The sequence below is a fragment of the Mixophyes fleayi genome, chromosome 7 (assembly GCF_038048845.1).
Source record: "Mixophyes fleayi isolate aMixFle1 chromosome 7, aMixFle1.hap1, whole genome shotgun sequence".
Lineage (NCBI taxonomy): Eukaryota > Metazoa > Chordata > Amphibia > Anura > Limnodynastidae > Mixophyes > Mixophyes fleayi.
Genome location: NC_134408.1, coordinates 92225283 through 92248890, shown reverse-complemented (window position 1 = coordinate 92248890; position 23608 = coordinate 92225283). Strand labels below are relative to the sequence as shown.

The following is a 23608-nucleotide window of genomic DNA, read 5'->3' as shown; positions in this document are numbered from 1 at the left end:
GTTCTGTATTGTATAGTGATCACAAGGATGCTCTTTGTATTAACGGCAGTCACAAGGGTGCTCTCTGTAATCTGTTGCGGACACAAGGAAACTCGATCTTACATGAGAATGACAAACATACAAGACACAATGACACTTAAACTTGTTTCCCACAATGTTCCATTATGTTTATTTCCCCTAAAAAAGCTCCAAATCATTTCAATATTATGCCTGCAGCCACACCAAGTTGATAAAAGTATATATTGCCTTGCATTTTCCATGGCTGCAGACAATGACTAGTCGCCAGAGAATCTTTCCTTTCTTTTGTAAGATCCTGCGCTTCGGGATGTTATAAGAGTGGTTCTCTGTTATTCACTGTATTAACAACCTATGTCTTTGTTAAAAGGACTATTGAAAAATGTATATTATTATCTCTCTCACTCAGGACATTTGTGAAATATAAAACTGATAAAAAAAAAAAATCTTCATATATCATCTGGCAAAAGAGGTTCCCTGTATGTCATTTAAGATTTTTTATTTTTCCAATTCAACTTGCCCCGACATGATGATTACGCCTCTCCCCTAGTACTGGGTAAGGGAGGCTTACCATGTGCTTGCTCCGGGCACCATGGATTCTTGCTACATCAATATTGCCCATTTTCGCTTAATCATGCCTGTTTTTATGTCTGATTTTTTTTAGGTCAGGTTTTTATACCATTTCTCATAATATGGTGTTTGCTACATGTCAGCTATGTGTGTATTCATCACATCCTTGCATCAGTCACATAAATTACAGAAATCAAATTACACATGCAAATACAAGACAACCAATAAACCAACATCTGTTGATGCAAAGATATGCAAGGTTCATTTACCTGTAGTGATTAGCTGCTGAAAGACAGATTCTGTGGCGGAAAGCTTCTTGTATCTATGTAAAGCAGACAAGAGGTGTCTCAGTAAATGTGTGACATAATCCTCTGACATAATGAATGTTTCAATCACCCTCACAGTCTGATCATCTACTATATAAATGCCTAGTGGCGTGTGTGGAAAAAAAAAACACCAAGCTGCAGCGCCACCTGCTGGGCAGAGTTATACACTGACCTATATATTTCTTGAAGGAGAAGTGACAGTTGGGAGTGGTTGGTGGTTGCCGGGGGTGACAGTGGGGAGTTTTTAACACCTTAAGTAGCTTGATGAAGGATGTGGCGATGAAGATGAAGGATGAGGTGATGGAGAAAAATGATGAGGAGGTGACATGTGGACAAAACCACGTTAAAAAGGGCGCTTGCATCGGGAAGTAACGCTCTTCCCCTGAGGAGGCCTGGGCTAGGCCCAAATGCATGACAAGAACCTTTTTAACACCTTAAGTAGCTTGATTTGACTAGAATGCATGAGTATCATGCACGGGTTAACTTGTCCTTTTATTATTATTATTATTATTATTATTAATTTTTATTTATAGGGCGCCACAAAGTATCCGTAGCGCCGTACAAGGACAAACAATGGCACAGTACAAGGTGAAACAGCACAGTACAAGTAACAGTAAGCACTATAACTCTGGGGGCTCGGGCACAGCATGAAAGAGAGGGAGGGAGGGGAAAAGTGAGTATAGGCAGGTAACTATGGCCCAAGAGGGTGGGCACGGATGACAGGTTGAGAGTCACTGAGGGGAGAGAAGCGAGAGGAGACAGAGGGCAGAGGGACTGAGAGGAGGTGAGCTGAGTAGCTGGAGAGCGCAGTTAAAAGTGATGGAAACAGAAGGTAGGAGAGCCCTGCTCAAAGGAGCGAACAATCTAAAGGGAGGGGAAGACAGACAGACACATGGATGAGATGGAGAGACGGGAGAAACGGAGACGGAGTCGAGGAAGGGGGAGAAGGGAAGAAGGGATGAGAAAGATAGGTAGCCGACCGGTGGGAGTTTAGGCATGAGACTGGAAGGCTTTAAGGAAAAGGTGGGTTTTTAATGTTCGTTTGAAAGAGGACAGATATGGGGAAGTTCTGATAGAGCGGGGGAGCTTGTTCCAATGGAGGGGAGCGGCGCGGGAGAAGTCTTGGATACGTGCGTGAGAGGAGGTAATCAGAGGGGAAGAGAGGCGACGATCGTTGGACGATCACAGTGAGCGGGAGGGAGTGTGAATAGAGATAAGGTTAGAGATGTAGGGAGCAGTGGAGTTGGCGAGGGCCTTGTAAGTCAGAGTGAGGAGCTTGAAAAGGATTCTGTAGGGGAAGGGGAGCCAGTGAAGGGCTTGGTAGAGTGGGGATACAGAGGTGGAACGGCGAGAGAGGAAAATAAGCCTAGCAGCGGCATTAAGTACAGATCTAAGGGGAGCGAGATGAGAGAGGGGGAGGCCGATAAGGAGAAGGTTGCAGTAGTCTAAGCGGGAGATAAACAGAGAGTGGACGAGAGATTTGGTGGCATCCTGGGAGAGGAATGGCCGAATGCGGGCAATGTTGCGAAGCTGGAAACGGCAGGATTTGGCGAGAGAGTGAATGTGAGGGGCAAAGGAGAGAGAGGAGACGAGGATGACACCTAGGCAGCGGAGTTGGGAAACAGGGGAGATAGATGAGTTGTCAACAGTGATGGAGAGGTCAGAGGGGAAGGAGGTACGAGAGGGAGGAAAGACAATGAGTTCAGTTTTAGCAAGATTGAGTTTAAGAAATCTAGAGGACATCCAGGAGGAGATGGCAGAGAGGCATGCGGATACCCTGGAGAGAAGGGAGGGAGAGAGATCAGGAGAGGAAAGGTAGAGTTGAGTGTCATCAGCATAAAGGTGGTACTTGAGGCCGAAGGAGCTGATGAGTGCACCCAGAGAAGAGGTGTATAGTGAGAATAGTAAGGGTCCAAGGACAGAGCCCCGAGGGACCCCGACTGGAAGGGAGGAAGAGGGGGAGAGAGAATCAGAGGTGAAAAAAGAGAAGGAACGGTCGGCAAGGTAAGAGGTGAACCAGGAGAGGACGGTACCAGAGAGGCCAATGGACTGAAGGGTGTGAAGCAGGAGGGGGTGGTCAACGGTGTCAAAGGCCGCTGAGAGGTCGAGGAGAATCAGGAGGGAGTAGTGGCCCATGGCTTTAGCCGAGAGATCGTTCGTAACTTTATATACATATAAATATAAACTTACACATTCCCTCCAAGTGGCTTCTGGATTCAAGTTGATGATTGGTTGTAGACGCTCAAGAAGGGTCTGACATGCTCCCTACCACAAAATCAGAATAAAAATGATCACATTTGTCATAAAATATATTGTAGAACAAATTAAAGTATTTAGTTCTACAGCCCGCATACTTAAATGCTGTAGGCATGCAATAGCTTGCTTGGACCTATATTGCACCATGAAAAAACAATATTCTAATTTACCCCTCAGCCACCACCCCAGGACTGTTTGGGAAGAGCGATAGTGCTAGGACCAGTTGACATTATGACTATTATATGATTATGACTTGTGTATTAACAACATGAGAATACACTCAACAGTCATCACGCTTTATGCAAACACACGCAATTAATGTGTATATGCTGACCTAAAGATGCGTAAGCCTCAGCATATGGGCATAGACACGCTATTTTTGTGTGCGCCTTTTTTGAACATACATTGCGCCCAAATTACACCAACTTAGCATGAGGCTAATAGTGTACAAGCATTAAGAAGTATGAGTCATCAATTATCTTGGAGACCATTAGGTGTTATTTATATAATCTGTAATTATATAAGTCTGATATTTACTCATATAACACCGCACAAAATGTGCAGACACAGTATATATTCTTTGCAGAAATGTGCCACTTTGTCTGCTGACAGACACACACACGTACAAACCAATTCCTCTTTTTGAAATGCATCCTTGCATATGTGTTGTGAGACATTTTTGCCAGCACATATACTTCATTTATATACCAAAGTAAAAACGTCACTTCAAAGTCCTGCCCACTATCACTTTTAGATCTGTTCTTAAATAGTTGATGACAGGGATATCAGGACTATTTTTATTTCATGTGTAAATATTGTTTAAAGGGTAACTACACCTGAGGCTGAGTGGTAGGAGAACAGAACTGTGTGGGACCGTCGAAGGGATCAGGTACGAAGGCTTAAGGATGCATACTTGGTAAGTAAACTTCCATATATTATTTAACTCTTTGGACTTGGACTCCACCCAAGGCTAAATGTTTTGTTCTATGCAGAGTTTTTCTTTAATATATGTATTTTTGCATGCATATAAATTAGCGGTTCTATACACAAATTAGTAAAAGGCATCCCTCAGAAGTAATGACAGTGGCTAGATCACCTCAGAGGTTATACAGAAATGAAGACAGTTTGCATGTCAAATCACTACTGCTGTCTAAGGGTGCTCAAGCCTATTTAACGCATTCAAAAAGACAACTGTGACACTTCTGAAGCCGGGAACTCCTGTCAAAAGCAGTCTCAAGATCTTAGCGTTCATTAGGATGTCTCATCTGCAATTCAAAACTCTGTTATTGTATTTGGCTGCAGAATCGAAGCTTCAGATTTTAAGACAAGAATGTGCTTTGGAAACTTTCTCAACGGCAAATTACCTATCCTGGGGCATGGCCTGGCTGAGCATGGAGTAGCAAATGTTTGTGTGAGCTCTCCGACCCTACTATCCGTTTAATATCCTTCGGCAGTGTATCTTCTGTACTAGCCATCTCAATCTTGGTGGCTGGGATGCCCTCTTCGTTGATGCCCAAGTTGTTTATCTGGGCGCTGCCTGTAGTGGACGTATTCGTGAGATATTGGTGTATCATGCTGTGATCTCCTTCTGGTGCCCAGCTTCTTTCTGTGGGGCCGCCTGCTTCACACACCGTCTTTGCTCTTACTTGCTTTACCCCGACAGCGGCGGTGCCTGTGTCCGTGGCTGGGAAGAACTCCATGTTGGATCCGTTGCTCTGTGCCTCTGTAGGTGTGCTTGCCTGCCTGCCCTGCATTTACTTTACTGCACTGTTTCCAGCTTCTGGCACTGTGTTTGTGTACATTAACTATTGCCATGAGCAAGCAATCTACTACAGCTGCCTTTCTGACTAGACTGCGTGTTGTCACTCAAGGTACTACCTTCTTATTGGAATCTCCAGCTGAGGCTACTACCTGGTTGGACCAGAATGCTCCGCGGGGTTATCGCCTTGGCTTAAACTGCTGTTTGACTGCTCGTATTTTATTTTATTTTGTTTCATATTTGCTGTTGCTGACCAACTTGGGTAATGTATGTATATTCCTGTGGTTTAGCTGTAATTTCTGCTATTTTTGATTGTGTGTTTTTTTTGTTGTTGTTTATCTTATATGCTGGGATGCTGTTCTACTGGGGTGGGAGCAGCGGTATGGAAGCAATATAGCCAATATTGGTAGGGGGCCCATTGCTTTAGGGCTTGTGGCCTCCCTCTCCCTGTTTTTTCTCTTTCACCCTCTTCTCTTCCCTCTTCCTTTTATTGCTTTTCCTTTTTGCTTTGGGTGGTATACCTGGCACTCTCTGGGTCCAGTCTTCTATTTTTTTCTTGTAGATAAGTACTTACAAAAGAAAAGTTTTTGTAAGCTGTATTTTAAAAGAATTAGATAAAGAGTACTATGTAAATATCATCAGGGAGTGCACTCTAATGGCTTAAAACAATAAGTCACAATCCATAGGACGGTGCTCACTTATATTTATGTACACACAACTCATTCACCCTATAAAATATAATTATTCTATTGTTGTTGCTGTTTATTGTAAAATATCATATTTATCTCCTGTACAAAGTATTGTAGTGCAGCAGTGTCCTGAACTGACCTGAAAATTACTTTTTAAAAAGCATCCAATTTCGTTTTTGCACTACTCAAATAGCATGCTGACAATCATCTCATACATTATAACTTGCTACATTTCTCTTTGTTGTACACTTTGTTTGTTCTATTCCACTGTACAGAGTCTGTTGGTACTTTAAAAAATTGTGTTTTTTTGTTGCTGTTGTAATAAGAAAAAAAATGAAATCTGTTTGCAGGTCACAAAATCACAATTCGGGTACCTTCCACATGCTGAACTGCCACTTTAGCTACTCTGACACAGAGCCAGATGCTCTTCTCCATTATTGGAGCAGTACATCTGCTTTCCATTTCCTCCTCAGGGCTAACTGCTGTGGTATCAGGGTCATAGAGTGGACACCAGGGAAATGCCAATGACTTCCCCAAACAGGCTGGGATCCTCCTTATGCTCCGACAAGACTGTAATTAGCGTTGATAATGTAACACAAAACGGATGGGCAAGTAGGACTTATACACAACAAACTCCCTAAAAATAAACACTGAAAACTGGAAAGTATATTTAGAAATAAAAGATCACAATATTAACTTACCTGAACTGCCATTACATGAACTGTATCTCCACATGATTGTTCTATGCTATTTGCATCTGATGCAACAGATGTACTGGTTTCACTAAAGCGGATATAGGAAATTGGTATCCGTAACTCTCGACTAGCAACCTACACAATGAAAAGGCAATGAATATACTGCAGGGATATGTATATGTATGTGTCAGCAGGTAGGAAAGTTTTGATTAGAACACACATTTTTAAACATAAAATACAATATATTATTTTCTACACCAGACCATTTGTATTAGCAAATAATATGCTCTAATTCAGTTCTTGTATATAATAATTTATCACAAATCATTGCTTCCCCAATATATGATTATGGTAAAAACTGTTAAGACTATTAGGAGAAATCCATTGAGCAGCTGTTAATGCAGGTCTTGAGGCTGCAGGAAATGTTTGTTGTGTGAAATCAGCGCAGTGCACTTGTACAAAATACATTTACAAAGAATGTTAAAATATTTAAACTTAAAAATATATTTATAGTAAAAATGACTGCTAGATTCACCCAAGTCCAGCATTTGTAACTGTAATGCCGCTGCTTTGATTCCTGTTCATAGAACCTAGAGCCCAGGGTTCCTGGTGACTCTGGGGAGGTCCAGTGGCATACAGCACCCCCACACAAACTACGATCATGAGTTCGGGGACTGTAGAGTAGTGACCTTAGGAGGCCAACTAGTAGCTCTGGGCAGGCTTCATATGAACTATACAAGAGCAAGTGTAAAGAGGGACCTGACAGTATTTGGGTTACTGCACTCCGATGTCCCACATCAATGGAGTCCATTCTGGTAGCATCATAAGGATTTAAATAAATCCTGACTGTGTGATGCCCCCTTTGTATACCAACTAACACAGCCCCAAATGTTCCATCTGCCAGCTTCTGGAGGCAAATTTGGCAATTTTTTTTGCGAAAAGTGTATCCAGGGATACGACCGTTAATTAAAATGAATGATAGTAGTGGATATAGGGTAATAATAGGACTGCAATATTGGGTCTGGGGGGATTTTCACAATTGAAACAGATTGGCGGTTGCTTACTCTGGATCAATTTCAAATATAAGTGCAGGATCGCAGAAGATCCAATATAGGTTGAACTTTATGGACTGGTGTCTTTTTTCAACCTCATCAACTATGTTACTATGTTGCAGGAACCCAAGTCATGTCCCTGAGGACATGACTTGGAAGACAATTTGGGCAGGAGATTTAAAGATAAAATCTCCAAGCTCAGACTTAGTGGAGCCAGGATAGACAAAGGATTGTGCCCCCCACCAGGCTGGAAGTGCTTCGACAGGGTAGTGAACACACCCTTCTGTCACTGAAGGCAATGTTACAACCATGAGTCTAACTGATCCGCGGAATAGACTAGAGAATTAGTTGGGACTGGTTAAGGGACAGGGGGATGGATTACCATCTACCAGCATGTGTGTGTAAAACTGTATATATAGGGCAAACAGTCCCATGTAAAAGTATATAATATCTATTTCCTTCAAGCGGGTGTTGTGTGTAATAGCTCTTCAAGGAGCCATTTCTGAGCAAATAAAAGGTCCTGCTCTGTATCTGCAAGACATCTTCTCTTGTACAACGGTGGCCAACAGATAAAATCTGGCCTGTGCAAAACGCTCATCACAATTTAAGACTATTGAATCAAGGTAAGCACTGAGGGGGATCCAAGCAAAATGACCAGCACAGTGGTGCTGCATTAGTTACACATAGCACAGAAGCAAACAGGTCATAGACTATTCTCCTATTCCTACTTACAGTCAGTCAATGGCTTGTTTTGTCAATTGCAGTAGGAGTGGGCAGTAACAGCAAATGACTGATAATCCAAATCTTAGGCAATCTGTAAACTCCCTGAGTAAACTCCTCCATTCACACCAAATTTAAAGGGTACATAATGTATAAATTATTGGATACAGTAGATGTTTGAAAATGGCAACATAAGTCAAAGTACAAAGTTTTAGCATTATTGTTCTGGCTCCTGTGTACTACATGTGAGCAGCAATAACCTGTAGCTTTATCTACCAGCATAAATACAGTTGTAATGAAGGTTTATATTTGCCAACTGCATAAAGCAAAACAAAGACAAGAAACAACAATATAGAAACAGAAGATTAAAAAAACTGTTTTAGTATTTATACTAGAGGCAGATTACTATGATGGCATTTTAGGCGGAGCCCATACTTTCCCCATTCAAAATCTTGGGGGCTAAAGTATGACCTTAATACATGGTAAAATGAGCATTGTATGAGGAGCATGCTGTATATAAAAGTGCATTTGGGATATGTCATTTCTGTTTATTGCAAAGTACTATGAGCATAAGCTTTTCATATTATTACACATGGAGTGAGGGGATTCTTGAGTGTTCTAATGAAAATGTCATCTCAAATGATTTGATATTAAAAATGATTCTTTAGTGGCTGACCTTGCATGTAAAAAGTGTGATGGGGGCCCAAGCATGAACACTGCACAGGGCCCATGTTATTTTTATTTTGTGAAAAAAGAGTGTATATAGGGGCACTCCGGGGTATGGAATGTTAAAAATTACGTTTTATTAGTATTCATTAAAAATGTGGTATCTGGGTACAACTAGCGAAAATATTAAAAAAAATGCAAAGTAAGGGAAGTGAAGATAAAATTGCAGTTTCTACTGCAAGTCGCTTGTATTCTCACTGTAATTATTGGAATAAGTATTAATATAACTGTATTGGCTGCTGTAATGATAAATTACTCATACATCCTTGGGGTCATAATAGAATAAGACCCTAATAATAATTGGTACTTCGGATTATAAAGAGTATTTATAATACCTTAATAGTTGTTGCACAATATCTCTCAGGTGTTAGCTCTCTGTAATTGTTAACGTTAATTGCAAATGGTCGTGCATACCTAATGCGAACGGTTCGCATTGTATCTCACACTCTGCTGTTAAATAATACCTATTTTATAACAAGAAATCAATACTATATTCTCTTACTCTAGATTGGGTCTTAAAAATGGGTCAATACATGACCGTTTCATTATGGGCTGAGAAAACTGAATATGCTAGATGATTTATATTTATCACGGCTCAAATAGACTCAGTTACAGACCCCACTAGACAACTTCCAGGCAGTATAGATACTAGTTATTCTATTAGTGCACTCCTTCCAATCAGATCGGGTCATAGCAACGGGTCAATATATGACCGTTACACAGTGTGCTGTGATAACCATACACGCTATCAGACTTTACTAATCATGGCTCTAATAGACATTTTTTGACTACCTTAGATAACTCTCTGTGGTCACAGAGATTGGTTAGTCTATCGGTGCATTAACTGATTTGACCCTATCATAGATGATCCTATTGCCAGCATAGAAGCCCTATATCGTGTACAATATTATAATATAGGATCACAGATTAAATTTAGGTATGCACGACCATTTGCAATTAACGTTAACAATTACAGAGAGCTAACACTTGAGAGATATTATGCAACAACTATTAAGGTATTATAAATACTCTTTATAATCCGAAGTACCAATTATTATTAGGGTCTTATGCTATTATGACCCCAAGGATGTATGAGTAATTTATCATTACAGCAGCCAATACAGTTATATTAATACTTATCATTCCAATAATTACAGTGAGAATACAAGCGAATTGCAGTAGAAACTGCAATTTTATCTTCACTTCCCTCACTTTGCATTTATTTTAATATTTTCGCTAGTTGTACCCAGATACCACATTTTTAATGAATACTAATAAAACGTAATTTTTAACATTCCATACCCCGGAGTGCCCCTATATACACTCTTTTTTCTCTGTTCTATACTCCTCAACTATTAGTGTAAGGGTGCACCCTCTATTTAAGATAATAGATTAATTCAGGAACCAATGAATGTTCAGTAATATAGGGGTTATTGATTACAGATATTTTTGACAAACTTAGTGCGGTTATCTTTGTAACACATATTTTTATTTTGTCACTGGTTACATTTATGTCATAATCCAAATCTCACCTGCACCATTTTGTTCAGAGTTTCTTGTTCCATGTCATTCCCTGCAGGTGTCACCAGCACCCATCCATCTTTATATATATGAACCAGCACAGATGCCTACAAAGTGAGATAACAGCAGTCATATTGGTGTACAACTTATTATTAAACTGAGGTCATACAACTCTTTTCTAGAATCAATCAAATTAAAGCGTTGTGCCCTACTAACCTGCAGCAGGGCACAAGCCATGGTTGTTCTTGGATATTACTAGGAGTGCTAATCTGAATGGGCAGTACACTGGCACAGAGGTTAGCATTGCTGCATCATAGCACTGATGCTATGGGTTCTATTCCAACCAAGTTGTTTGTTCTCCTCATGTTGGCTTCCTCCCACAGTCCAAAATCATACAGGTAGGTTAATGTGTTTGTGTAGGAGAAAAATTAAACTCTAAGCTCTAAAGGAACTCAGACTTGTATTAAAAAAAAAGGATAATAAATAAATGGAAAGAATAATTCATTTTACTCATTAACTTGACATTGTAGTAACAGGAATTTCTTTGAGGAAGAACAATGCTCCCAAAGCAAACCTAGCTTTAGTGCATCCGATAGAAGGCTTTCCCGGCAATGACTTTACTTACCTTTAAACTGCTGTAGTCTGTCTCTCCTCTCCGGTTACTATCGCAAAGGTCAATTACACGTTTCGATAACGTCATCAACACAACTTGAGTCAATGGTCTAAAGCTCAGAAAAGCTAGGATTTTTGGAGCTTGCTAAATAGCCCCATACCACAGTCCCCATTGAAAATTATGAGGACTGCAAGCTAATGGCGAAAAAAAGGAGAAAAAAATTTGCACCTTTCAAATTTAAAATGTGTGGACAAATGTACAAATGGAAGGGGTTTGTCTTAGCCCAACTCTAAACTGCAGTGTGAAAATAAGGATGTCCACTATTTGTGTGCTTTATGCAAAAGCAGGCAGTATTTTCCCTGCATGCAAAAAAAAAAAATAAAAAAAAAATGCATTGTTACACCTTACACTGCAATATGTTTGTCAAGGAGCAAATTTGCTCTTTTTTTTGCGTTGTTCTTAAGAGAGCCTTTGGGCCTGAGTCATTAAGGAAAGTAAGGCAAAAAAAAAAGGAGTAAATGTGCTCCGGGACAAACCATGTTACAATGCAAGGGGTGTAAATTAGTTTATTATTTTGCACACAAGTTAAAAACTGTTTGTTTTTATCTTCTAGCACCCAAATACTTGATAGCTTTATTTGTACACTGAAATTTAAAGTTGATCTAGGACATGCCGTATCCCAACTATAAATATTTCTTCACATTTTAAATTTACCCCCCCCCCCCCCTCCAATACAACATGGGTTTGCCCAGGTGGAAAGTTATTCCTTTTTTATGCTTTGCTCTCCTTAATGACTCAGGCCCATTATGTGAAAGCTTGTGTGGCATTGATATAGTAAGTTTAAAAAGAAAAGATTAACAAAAGAGGCACAGATTTAGCAGTAGGAGCAAATCCAGCTAAGGGGTGCAGTTTTTTATTTTGTATGCAGGAAAAATACTTCCTGCTTTTGCATGTGGCACACATATACTGGGCAGTTTTATTTTAATACTGTGGGCAGAAATAAAGTACTCTGCAGAGTATTTTTTTACTTCTCAATTTCATTATACTGAGTGTGGGTGGAGGGGACAGATAAAGTGACAGATGCCACAGGTAAGATTTAATGGTTGTGTTATTTGTCCTTTGATTTCTGGTCACATTATGGTCACATAGTTGTTACAGGTCTTTTGTGAAGTCAGAAGCTTAATTACCCTGAACATTCCATAAGCAAGAATGCATCAGCTTCTAGTAACTACAGGCTTGAACATGCAAATGAACTTGCAGCTGTTCTCTATATTATACTATATCTATACTTCTAATCTGATAAACAGGTATCAATTGCAATAATCATAAATCAGTCATCTGCTACCTATGTTTGGCATCCAATACAAGTTGCTTTCTTGAGGTTATGTGTATATACTTTTACACTTATACTTAGCACTGACTTTTTGACTGAATAAACCAGCTTCAGTCAGTGCTAAATTCAGGATCAGACAAACATATTCTGGGTGATGTAGGTCAGGTTGATGTTTCTGCAAGATTTCCCTACTTTATTGCTCATTTAATTTCAGTTAGAAACAAAACCGACACAAACTAGAGCAAGAATTTCCACTATCTGTTGTTCCGCTTCATGGCTATTGACATGAGCTTTCAGAACAGGAGACAGAGATCTTCGCCTTTAGCAGCCACCTTTCTCGTATAACTGGTCACACTCACAGGTACTTGGATGCCACCAGGTCTTAAACTCAGCATACTGAAAGCTCATATATGGTACCGCGGCAGGTGGGTAGAAGGTGGTAGTCAGACAGGATGGTCAGAAACCCAAAATTTGTAACGATACTTACCTTTCCTCCGCCGCTCCGTCGGACCCGGAAGCCGCACTTCCGGGTTCGGCAGTCACATGACCGCCAGACCTGGGCGGGGAATTCAAATCTGGACTTCCTATTTAAACAGCGCTCTAACACTCTAGAAGTGTCAGAGCAACTTACCTGTTCCTGGCTCCTGATTCCTGTGTCCTCCTGGTCTCAGCTGCTTGTGTATATTGATCTCCTGTGTACCGACCCGGCTTGCTAACCCTTCTGGACTCTGTTACCCCTGTGTACCGACCCGGCTTGCTGACCTTCCTGATTGCCTGTGCTCCTGACCCTGATTGTCTGACGCTCCTTCCTCTACACGTTTATCTGCCATCTCTGTGTACCGACCCGGCTAGCTGACTTCGCATCTGTTTTGGTGACCCGTGTACCAACCCGGTTTGATTGACTCCGAGATTGTCTCCCGTATCTGTCTGCATTGCCTACCTGTGTACCAACCCGGCCTGTCCGACTATTCTCATCCTGCTCCTATTCCGCTGTACTACATCTTGAGGCAAACCTGAGGACCGCGACCTGCGACTCCTGGCTGCAAAGCCCATCCCGCCTTGCGGCGGTTCTTGGTGAATACCGGGGAGATCGTTAGACTCCGCGCCTCAGGTAAGCCAGCGCTAATCAAGGTTAGTAGTGTATCCAGTAATCCGTTACAGTTTTCTCTGACCATGGATCCAGCGGCTAAAGATCTACTAGAGCGTTTAGTGGGAAGAATGGACAAACAGGAGGCGAACCAAGAGCAACTTTTGAAATTCCTTCAGAGTTTATCCACTCGGCTGGACGTTGTTCAGAACACCTTAGTGGCCACCGGACCTCCTGCACCAATGATTGCGGCTCCGGACCCCCCGTCTGCAGCAGCAGCTTCGTCCTCCCAGTTGCGGATACCTAATCTGCCTAAATTTGATGGAGACCCTAAACTCTGCAGAGGATTCCTGAACCAATGCTCCATTCAATTTGAACTGTTGCCGGGGAATTTCCCTTCTGAGAAGGCTAAAACGGCCTATGTGATATCGCTGCTCTCTGGTCAAGCTTTGGCGTGGGCATCCCCGTTATGGGAGTGGAATGATCCTATTCTGCATAATTTCTCCACCTTCTTGTCCTCTTTTAGAAAGGTTTTTGACGAGCCAGGAAGGGTCTCCAATGCCGCTGCTGGGTTGTTGCGTCTTCGCCAAGGGAACCTGTCCGTGGGTCAGTATGCTGTACACTTCAGAACTATGGCCTCAGAACTCCGGTGGAACGATGAGGCTCTTGTGGCTACATTCTGTTAGGGTCTTTCGGATAGGATCAAAGACGAGCTGGTGTCTCAAGAACTCCCTGCATCTTTGTATGATCTCATCTTCCTCTGCGTTAAGATTGACCTACGTTTCAAGGAGCGTAATTCTGAGAAAGAACAGTCTCGACGCAGTATGATCCGTTTAGCTCCTAACTTCCAAACACCTGTTCTTCCGCCTGAGGAACCGATGCAATTGGGAAGGACCCGCCTATCGGCAGAAGAGAGAGAGAGGAGATTTCGTAATAAGTTATGTTTATATCGTGGAGAGAGCGGTCAACTTCTGAACTCTTGTTCCAAACGTCCGGGAAACGACAAGGCCTGACGTGTTCGGGAGCAGTATCGTTGGGCCTCCTTTCTCAGTCTCCCTCAATCCATTATAATAATGATTGTCTCACCATCCCTATTTCCTTACAGTCTGGACATCATACCTTTTCTCAGTCAGCCCTCCTAGACGCCGGGGCTGCAGGGAACTTCATTTCTGCCGCCTTGGTAAGGCAATTCTCCATTCCCACGCAAGCATTGGAACAACCCATATCCCTTTTAGCCATCGATGGGGGAAGAATTCCTGAAGGATCTATCCTTGTACGCACTACTCCTCTTCTTCTTCAGATTGGAGCACTCCACCAGGAGAGTATCTCCTTCTTTGTGATTCACAAATCTACCAATCCAGTCATCCTTGGACTACCGTGGCTTCGTCTCCGTTCCCCGAATATTGACTGGCAATCTGGTCATGTCTTATCTTGGGGACAACATTGTTTTTCTCATTGCCTTTCTAAGGTGGTTTCTCGAAGAGATTCCAAATGCCACAAGAGATTACCCTTGGCCCTTCTTCCTGAGCCCTATCAAATCATTGCCAATGTCTTTTGTGAACAAGACGCTACGAAACTCCCTCCACATAGAATTTGGGATTGTAGTATCGACTTGATTCCTGGTAAACCAGTACCTCAAGGCCGAGTGTACCCTCTCTCCGTACCCGAGTCCAAGGCTATGGAGGACTATGTCCACGATACTCTGAGAAAGGGCTTCATCCGAAAATCTTCTTCCCCTGCTGGGGCAGGCTTCTTTTTTGTGAAAAAGAAAGACGGGGGCCTCCGCCCCTGTATCGACTACCGAGGTCTAAATGCCATCACCGTAAAGAATCGGTACCCTTTACCATTAATCTCTAAATTGTTTGATCGGATTAAGGGGGCTACCATCTTCTCGAAATTGGACCTCAGAGGAGCCTATAACCTGGTGCGTATTAAGGAGGGAGATGAGTGGAAGACTGCCTTCAATACCCGGGACGGTCACTTTGAATATTTAGTCATGCCCTTTGGGTTGTGCAATGCTCCTGCTGTGTTTCAAGGTTTTATGAATGAACTCTTTGAAGACTTGTTGCATCAGTTTGTGGTCATCTACCTAGATGATATCCTCATCTTCTCCCAAGATTTGGTATTGCATCGCAAACATGTCCTGGAAGTCCTGTCTCGGATCAGGGAAAACCATTTATACTGCAAACTAGAAAAATGTACCTTTGAACAAACACAGGTTCCTTTCTTAGGTTACATCATTTCTGGCACAGGATTGCAAATGGACCCCACAAAGTTAAAGGCCATTCTAGATTGGCCTCAACCCTCTGGTCTGAAGGCTACACAACGGTTCCTAGGCTTTTCCAATTATTACCGCCAGTTTATTAAAGGATACTCTACTCTTGTGGCTCCTATCACCGCCCTGACCCGGAAGTCTGCGAATGCCAAAGTATGGTCTGTGGAAGCTACTCAGGCCTTTGCTACCTTAAAATCTCTCTTTTCCTCGGCTCCCATCCTCCAACAACCTCACTGTTCCTGTCCTTTCATTCTGGAGGTGGACGCATGCTCCGTAGGTACAGGAGCAGTTCTCTCTTAACAAGATTCTATGGGTAAACTACATCCATGTGGTTTCTTTTCCCGTCGCCTCCTACCTGCTGAGAGGAACTACAGCATTGGGGACAAGGAGCTCCTGGCCATTAAATTGGCTCTTTTTGAATGGAGACATCTCCTAGAAGGTGCTCAGTTTCCCATTACTATATAGACCGACCACAAGAACTTGCTATATTTACATACTGCTCGCTGTCTAAATCCTCGGCAGGCAAGATGGTCCTTATTCTTCTCCCGATTCGATTTCAACATCTCTTTCCGCTCTGGATCTAAGAATATTAAGGCGGATGCTCTCTCCCGCTCATTTGATCCTGCTGACTCGGAACCATTGGAGGAGAATAAATTTATTCTGGACCCTAGCCGAATTTTGGCAGCAACACATCTCAAGAGAAGCTGTCCTCCAGACAAGACCTACATTTCTGCCCCTCTCCGCATCAAACTGTTACGATGGGCTCATCATTCCCTATTCTCGGGTCACGCTGGCATTCGCAAGACTTTGGCGTTGCTATCTCGCAACTACTGGTGGCCTTCCTTACAAGAGGATGTAAAGAGTTTCGTGTCTTCTTGTTCCATATGTGCCCAACTCAAAACTCCTAGGAGGAGACCTTATGGCCATTTGCTTCCACTGCCAGTTCCCGAATACCCGTGGTCACAAATCTCCATGGATTTCATTACGGACCTACCTTCCTCCAAGTCTTGTACAGTAATCCTAGTGGTCACAGATCGTTTTTCCAAAACCGCTCATTTCATTCCACTGAAAGGTCTTCCTTCTTCCTCCTCTTTGGCAGATATTTTTATTAAGGAGATATTCCGTCTTCATGGTTGTCCTCATCACATTGTCTCTGACCGTGGTTCTTAGTTTATATCAAAGTTTTGGAGATCCTTTTGTTACAAGTCTGGAATCAAACTCGATTTTTCCTCTGCATATCATCCCCAGTCTAACGGCCTCACAGAGAGAACTAACCAGGAGCTGGAGAAATTCTTAAGAATATTCATCTCTGCCAATCAAGACAATTGGGTGGATCTCCTTCCATGGGCTGAGTTCGCCCATAATAACCATTTCCACGAGGCTATCTCCAACTCTCCTTTTTTTGTTCTCTATGGCTGTCATCCCAGATTACCCACCTTTTCCCAGATTTCTTCTACCGAGGTTCCAGCAGTGGACATATTATTTCGCAAGTTTTCCCACATCTGGGAACAAACCAAATTAAGCCTTAGAAAGGCCATCACTCGCTCTAAACAGGCCTACGATAAAGGGAGAAGAGCTGGTCCTAATTTCTCCATCGGGGACAAAGTATGGTTCATTGGTCCTTTTTCCATTTCCGAGATCATCAATCCAGTAGCCTTCAGACTAAAATGACCACGTTCTCTTCGTATCCCAGATGTTTTTCATGTTTCCTTGCTGAAACCAGTGGTTAATAACGAATTTTCCACTACTTCCAGAGTTCCTCCTCCTGTTATTATTCAGAATCAGGGTGAATATGAGGTGAAACAAATCCTAGACTCTCATAAAGTCAGAGGTTCCGTACAGATCTTGGTAGACTGGAAAGGATATGGCCCTGAGGAACGCTCCTGGGTAAGAGCGGCTGACCTTCATGCCCCCCGTCTACTCAAACTTTTTCATAAGAAATTTCCCTGTAAACCTGTGTAGGTGTCCGGAGTCCACCTTTAAGGTAGGGGGTACTGTAACGATACTTACCTTTCCTCCGCCGCTCCGTCGGACCCAGAAGCCACACTTCCGTGTTCGGCGGTCACATGACCGCCACACCTGGGCGGGGAATTCAAATCTGGACTTCCTATTTAAACAGCGCTCTGACACTCTAGAAGTGTCAGAGCAACTTACCTGTTCCTGGCTCCTGATTCCTGTGTCCTCCTGGTCTCAGCTCCTTGTGTGTATTGATCTCCTGTGTACCGACCCGGCTTGCTAACCCTTCTGGACTCTGTTACCCCTGTGTACCGACCCGGCTTGCTGACCTTCCTTATTGCCTGTGCTCCTGACCCGGATTGTCTGACGCTCCTTCCTCTACACGTTTATCTGCCATCTCTGTGTACCGACCCGGCTAGCTGACTTCGCATCTGTTCTGGTGACCCGTGTACCGACCCGGTTTGATTGACTCCGAGATTGTCTCCCGTATCTGTCTGCATTGCCTACCTGTGTACCAACCCGGCCTGTCCGACTATTCTCATCCTGCTCCTATTCCGCTGTACTACATCTTGAGGCAAACCTGAGGACCGCGACCTGCGACTCCTGGCAGCAAAGCCCACCCCGCCTTGCGGTGGTTCTTGGTGAATAGCGGGGAGATCGTTAGACTCCGCTCCTCAGGTAAGCCAGTGCTAATCAAGGTTAGTAGTGTATCCAGTAATCCGTTACGAAATTGCAGTAGAATGGAGAAGTGCGAGTAGAGGAATGAGATTAATTATTATATGCAAATTCTGCCCATGGTAATAAAGATGACAAGTTGTCGTAGAATTCTAAGGTGTACAATCGTAAAAACTGTTCCAGGGCCTGATGAACCCTTTCCGTCTGTCACTTTGACTGTGGGTGGTATGCAGATGAATAACTGATGTTAATCCCGAGGAGTGTACAAAAAGATTTCCAAAACTGAGCAACAAATTGAGAGCCATGTCTTTGGGAAGTCCGTGGAGCCGAAAGATATGTCGAACAAAGAGTGAAGCTAGAGTCTGTGCACTAGGGAGTCTAGTCAAAGGAATGAAATGAGACATTTTACTAAATCGGTCAACAACCACACATATAGTGTTGTGCCCTGCAGAAGATGTAAGGTCTACAATGAAGTCCATAGACAAGTGTGTGCAAGGTTTCGAAGGAATAGACAGCGGTACCAGCTGGCCTGAAGGGCAATTCCTGGGAATCTTGTTCTTTGCACATTTCCCAGAAGACAGAACAAAGTTCCTGACATCTGAGGACAAGGCCACCACACAGAACATGAAAGAATCTCCACGGTCTTGGAGATACCAGGATGCCTGGCAGTCTTGCTTTCATGGGCTTCAGAGAGAACCACCTTTCTTAGGTGAACTGGAACAAACAGATGGTTTACTGGAGTCTCTGCAGGAGCCAATTTTGAAATCTACGCAGAGTTATCCTCAAGTCTTGAGTTAATCCAGCATGAATAACAGAAGGTGGAATAATAGGCAGTGGTTCAGAAGCAGGTACATGATGCAAACTAAAACATCTTGATAACGCATCCGCCTTGATATTCTTGGACCCAGGTCTGTAGGTAATAATGAAATTGAAACTGGTAAAAAAAAAAGAGCACCCAGCGGGCCTGTCTGGGATTCAACCTTTCTGCAGACTCAATGTACTGAATGTTTTTGTGATCAGTTATAACAAAGATGAGATGAATAGCTCCTTCCAGCCAATGATGCCATTCTTCAAAGGCCCATTTGATGGGCAAAAGTTCCAAATTGCCTACTTCGTAATTGGTCTCTGCGACAGAAAATTTACGGAAAAAATATGTACAGCGATGCAAACGGTGATTATAAGAAAGGATAGCGCCAGCATCGACCTCTAATACAAAGTGTAAATCAGGATTAGGGTGTCTGAGGACAGAAGCAGAGATGAATGCCCTTTTGAGGGCTTCAAACGCGGTTATCGTCTGAAAGGACCAATTACTGGGATCCATTCCCTTAAAGGTAAGGGGCGACAATAAGAGCTCTGAGAATCCACTAATAAATCTTCGATAATAATTTGCACCCGCTTGGACTTTGGTTGGATCCATAGAAAAACCAGTAGATGAAATTATGTACCCCAAGAAGGATACCTTCTGTACTTCGAATTCGCAACTTCTCAAGCTTGACAAAGAGATGGTGGTCACAATGTTTTTGGAGAACCTGTTTAACATGTTGTGATAAGGGCTGTGAATATATCAGGATGTCATCTAAATACACGACAACGAGCTGGCAGAGGAATTCATGGAGTACTGCATTAATGAGATCTTGGAACACTGCGGGCGCATTACAAAGACCGAACGGCATTACCAGGTACTCATAATGGCCAGAATGTGTGTTTAATGCCGTTTTAAATTCGTCACCCTCTCTAATTTGCAAAAGATTATATGCTCCGCGGAGATCAATCTTGGTAAAGATGGTAGCAGTCTTTAATTGATCAAATAACACTGAGATGAGAGGAAGAGGATAGGCGTTTTTAATCATGATTTTATTAAGGCCCCGAAAATAGATGCAAGGCCGCAAACCACCGTCTTTTTTGATACAAAGAAACATCCAGCTCCTACCAGAGACTTAGAAGGTCTAATAAAGCCTTTTTCCAGATTCTACTCCACATACTTTTCCATGGCCTTGGTTTCTGGACCAGAGAGTAAATACAACCTCTTTTTGGGCAATTTAGAACCCAGAATTAAATCAATGGCACAATCAAAATCACGGAGGCAGAGAGTAAGACATTTTTCTAGAGAACACATCCCAGAATTCGTGGTACTGGGAAGCTGTTCTGAAACAGGTAGCAGAACCCGGAGGGGCACAGTCAAACAGGCCTGTGAACAATAGGAACTCCATCGAATAATCTCCCCTTTGGCCCAATCCACTACAGGATTTTGAAGATGAAGCTAGGAATGACCCAGTACTAACGATACAGACGGGCAATTGGTAAGGTAGAAGGACAGGGTATCTGAGTGAAGGGTTCCCACTGTCATCTGTAGCGAGGGTGTTTCACACAAAATCTTGCCGCCTGGCAGTGGCCATCCATCTAAGCCACATACAGTAATAGCAGTACTGATTCTCATGGAAGGAATCCTGAAAGAATTGGCAAATCCAATTTCCAGAAAATTACCTGCAGCACCGCTATTTATAAAGGATGAAATATCAAAGGAACGAGAACCACAAGTGTGTGCAGGAACTAAAACGGCATTATTGGAGGAGATGATCTGCAGACCTAGGTGAACCTCTTCCTTATTCCCTAGGCCTGCACTTTTCCCAATTTATTAGGACATGAGCGGAAAAAATTACCTTTGATGCCACAGTAAAGACAGAGACTTTGGGTCCGTCTTATGTTTTTTTCCTCTGAAGAAAGACGGTAGGCTCCTACTTGCATAGGCTCAACAGACTGTAAAGAAGGAATCGCAGGAGCAAGACTGAACACCCAGGACTGAGAATCACCTTGGAGAGATATTATAAAACCTTTGCTGATCTGAACCTGAAGAATGGGGTCTTAGACAAAAATAGAGCTTACAACTTTCTTTAAAATTGCGGAATAAAGCTCTCTCTCTAGAGAATTGGTCTAGCAGATTCAATTTGGATTCCACAGCAGGTGCCAGGGAAGCTTGCTGGGCTTGCGAAGTTCTAGAGGCTTCTTCTTACACAGATAAGCGATGCGAACGTTCTTGGACCATCTGTGACAAGGTTTGGATCTGTCCTGCCAAGACTTGGGCTGAAGAGGGATTCGTCCCGCTGTTATCCATGGTTTATTCTCTCCAGTTAACTTCCCTGGCCGGTTATAATGTTACGCCTCATTGCTATTGACATGAGCTTTCAGAACAGAAGACAGAGGTCTTCACCTTTAGCAGCCACCTTTCCTGTAGAGCTGGTCACGTTCACAGGTACTTGGATGCCCGCAGGTCTGAACCTCAGTGTAGTGAAAGCTCATATCCAATACTGCGGCAGGTGGGTAGAAGCAGGGCCGTCTCTTCCATTGGGCACAAAGGGCAGGTGCCCGGGGGCCCGTCCGAGGCAGCGCTGAATAAAAAAAATCCTGCAAAAAAAAAAAGAAAATACTTACCTTGCGGTCACGTCAGCTGGCGATCCGGCTCCCTCCCTGGTCCCCTCTTCCGTGCTGTGCTCGCAGTGAATGTTGGGCGTGATTTCAAGCGTGAGAACAGAGAGACTCAGCGCAGAAAAAAGAAGAGAAGGGGATCGGACTTAAAGTAAGTTAAGGGGGCCCCTATATATATATATATATATATATATATATATATATATATATATATATATATATATATATATATATATATATATATATATATTTATATATATATATGTGCAAAAAAAAGTGATATATATATACATATGTGTGTGTATAAAATATATATATATATATATATATATATATATATACACACACACACACACACATATACATATATATATATATATATATATATATATATATATATATTTAGGGGCCCCGGTGCACTGCATTGCCCGGGGGCCCATAATGTAGTTAAGGTAGCCCTGGGTAGAAGGCGGTAGCCAGACAGGAGCGGATGGTCAGAAACTAGCCAAAGTCAGGGGTCCATAGCAGGCAGAATAGTCAGAAACAGGCAAAAGGGTCAGGGTTGGCAGCGAGCAGGGATATCCAAATAACAAGCAGAGGTCAGGCCAATCAAAGCTCAAGCAGGTCCAAAACAAAGACAAGGTCCAAGACAGGAAGTCTATCAGGAGTCAGCAAACAATACACAGCAGGTCAGCAATCCACAGGGAATGAACGCTATAAACGGCAGAGAGGCTAAGCCCTCCCTGCCTTAAATACACAGAGTGACGTGACCAATCAGGGAAAAGGGAGGAGGTGGATCCCAATGAGTCCCAGCAGTTGCATAATACTAAATTCATTTAGCCCACAGGCTATGAAAGTTACTGTGCGCACGCCCGGCTGACCAGTGATGCTGGGACGCGGTGCTGATCAGAAAAGCGTCTCGGCCATTGCCCTGGCAACTGCCGAGATCCCGGAAGTGACGTCTTGGCTGTTGCCATGACAGCTGGGACGCAGGTAGGAGTAACATCTGTGATATTCTTTACAGTTATAAACACAGTTTACACACAATACATGCAATTTAATTTATTAAATAGATAATTGTTCTCAATATTGACAATATTTACTTATAAAAAAATAAATAAACAGACCAGTGTGTACATAGAAATAGATAAGGCCAGTGCAAAAGGTCTTGTGCTATAACTTGATAGCTGTTACTGCATTTGCAGTATAACATAATTTGCATTTTCAGAAATTACTGTTACATATTTTCTTACACCAACTCTGCTAAAGGGAAGATAATGTCTGTTAACCTGATTAAGGGAATCTGCAATAATTCCAACAGGGAACATGACAGGGATGATGGAGAACCCTTTCTTCTTCCAGGTGCACTGTTTGTTGCTTTCCCTTGCTGCAGCTCTTCTTTGATGGTAAGAAGACTTCTCCAAACACTCATCCCAGCATTCTAGTAAGTTGTTTGCATCAAACCCCCATTTGAATGGCATCTCGCTATTTTCTTTGTGTAGATTCAAATTTCGTACCTGAAAAAACAGATTTGCTATTGGATATGACCATACATTTTTATGACCTCTTTCTCCTCCATCAACCCCTTCACCGCCGAGGTGTTTCTCGCCCCTGTGCTGAGCCAATCTGGACAATTTTTAGGCTGGTCACATTCCAACATCAATATATAATTATATAATTATTATGTAGTACATACACAATGTATACCTTGTTAATTCATTTTTCTAATTAACTTGACAATGTAGTAAGATGAGTTTCTTAGAGGAATGCGCCCACAGCACACCCACAACATGTTGGGCCTCACTTACAGTTAGGAACAAAGCAACTGTCTTTAATGAAACACATACAATGTGAAGCAATAATTTGGTAGCCTAGCAAGACATATCAAAACTAGACAACCTACTGTATCAATAGAGT

General features: G+C 42.6%; 1 protein-coding gene across 3 annotated transcripts in view; it reads right to left on the bottom strand.

Moving 5' to 3' along the window:
- The window catches only part of LOC142097879 (aldehyde oxidase 2-like), a 108225-nt gene that overhangs the window by 11388 nt on the left and 73229 nt on the right, over nucleotides 1-23608 (bottom strand). For all 3 annotated transcript variants that reach the window (XM_075180104.1, XM_075180106.1, XM_075180105.1), the window contains exons 19-23: nucleotides 22981-23208; nucleotides 10341-10436; nucleotides 6317-6445; nucleotides 3102-3176; nucleotides 855-907 (exon numbers count right to left, since the gene is read on the bottom strand). In XM_075180104.1, the coding sequence (XP_075036205.1) occupies nucleotides 855-907; nucleotides 3102-3176; nucleotides 6317-6445; nucleotides 10341-10436; nucleotides 22981-23208 (581 nt within the window). The remainder of the gene's footprint in view (nucleotides 1-854; nucleotides 908-3101; nucleotides 3177-6316; nucleotides 6446-10340; nucleotides 10437-22980; nucleotides 23209-23608) is intronic.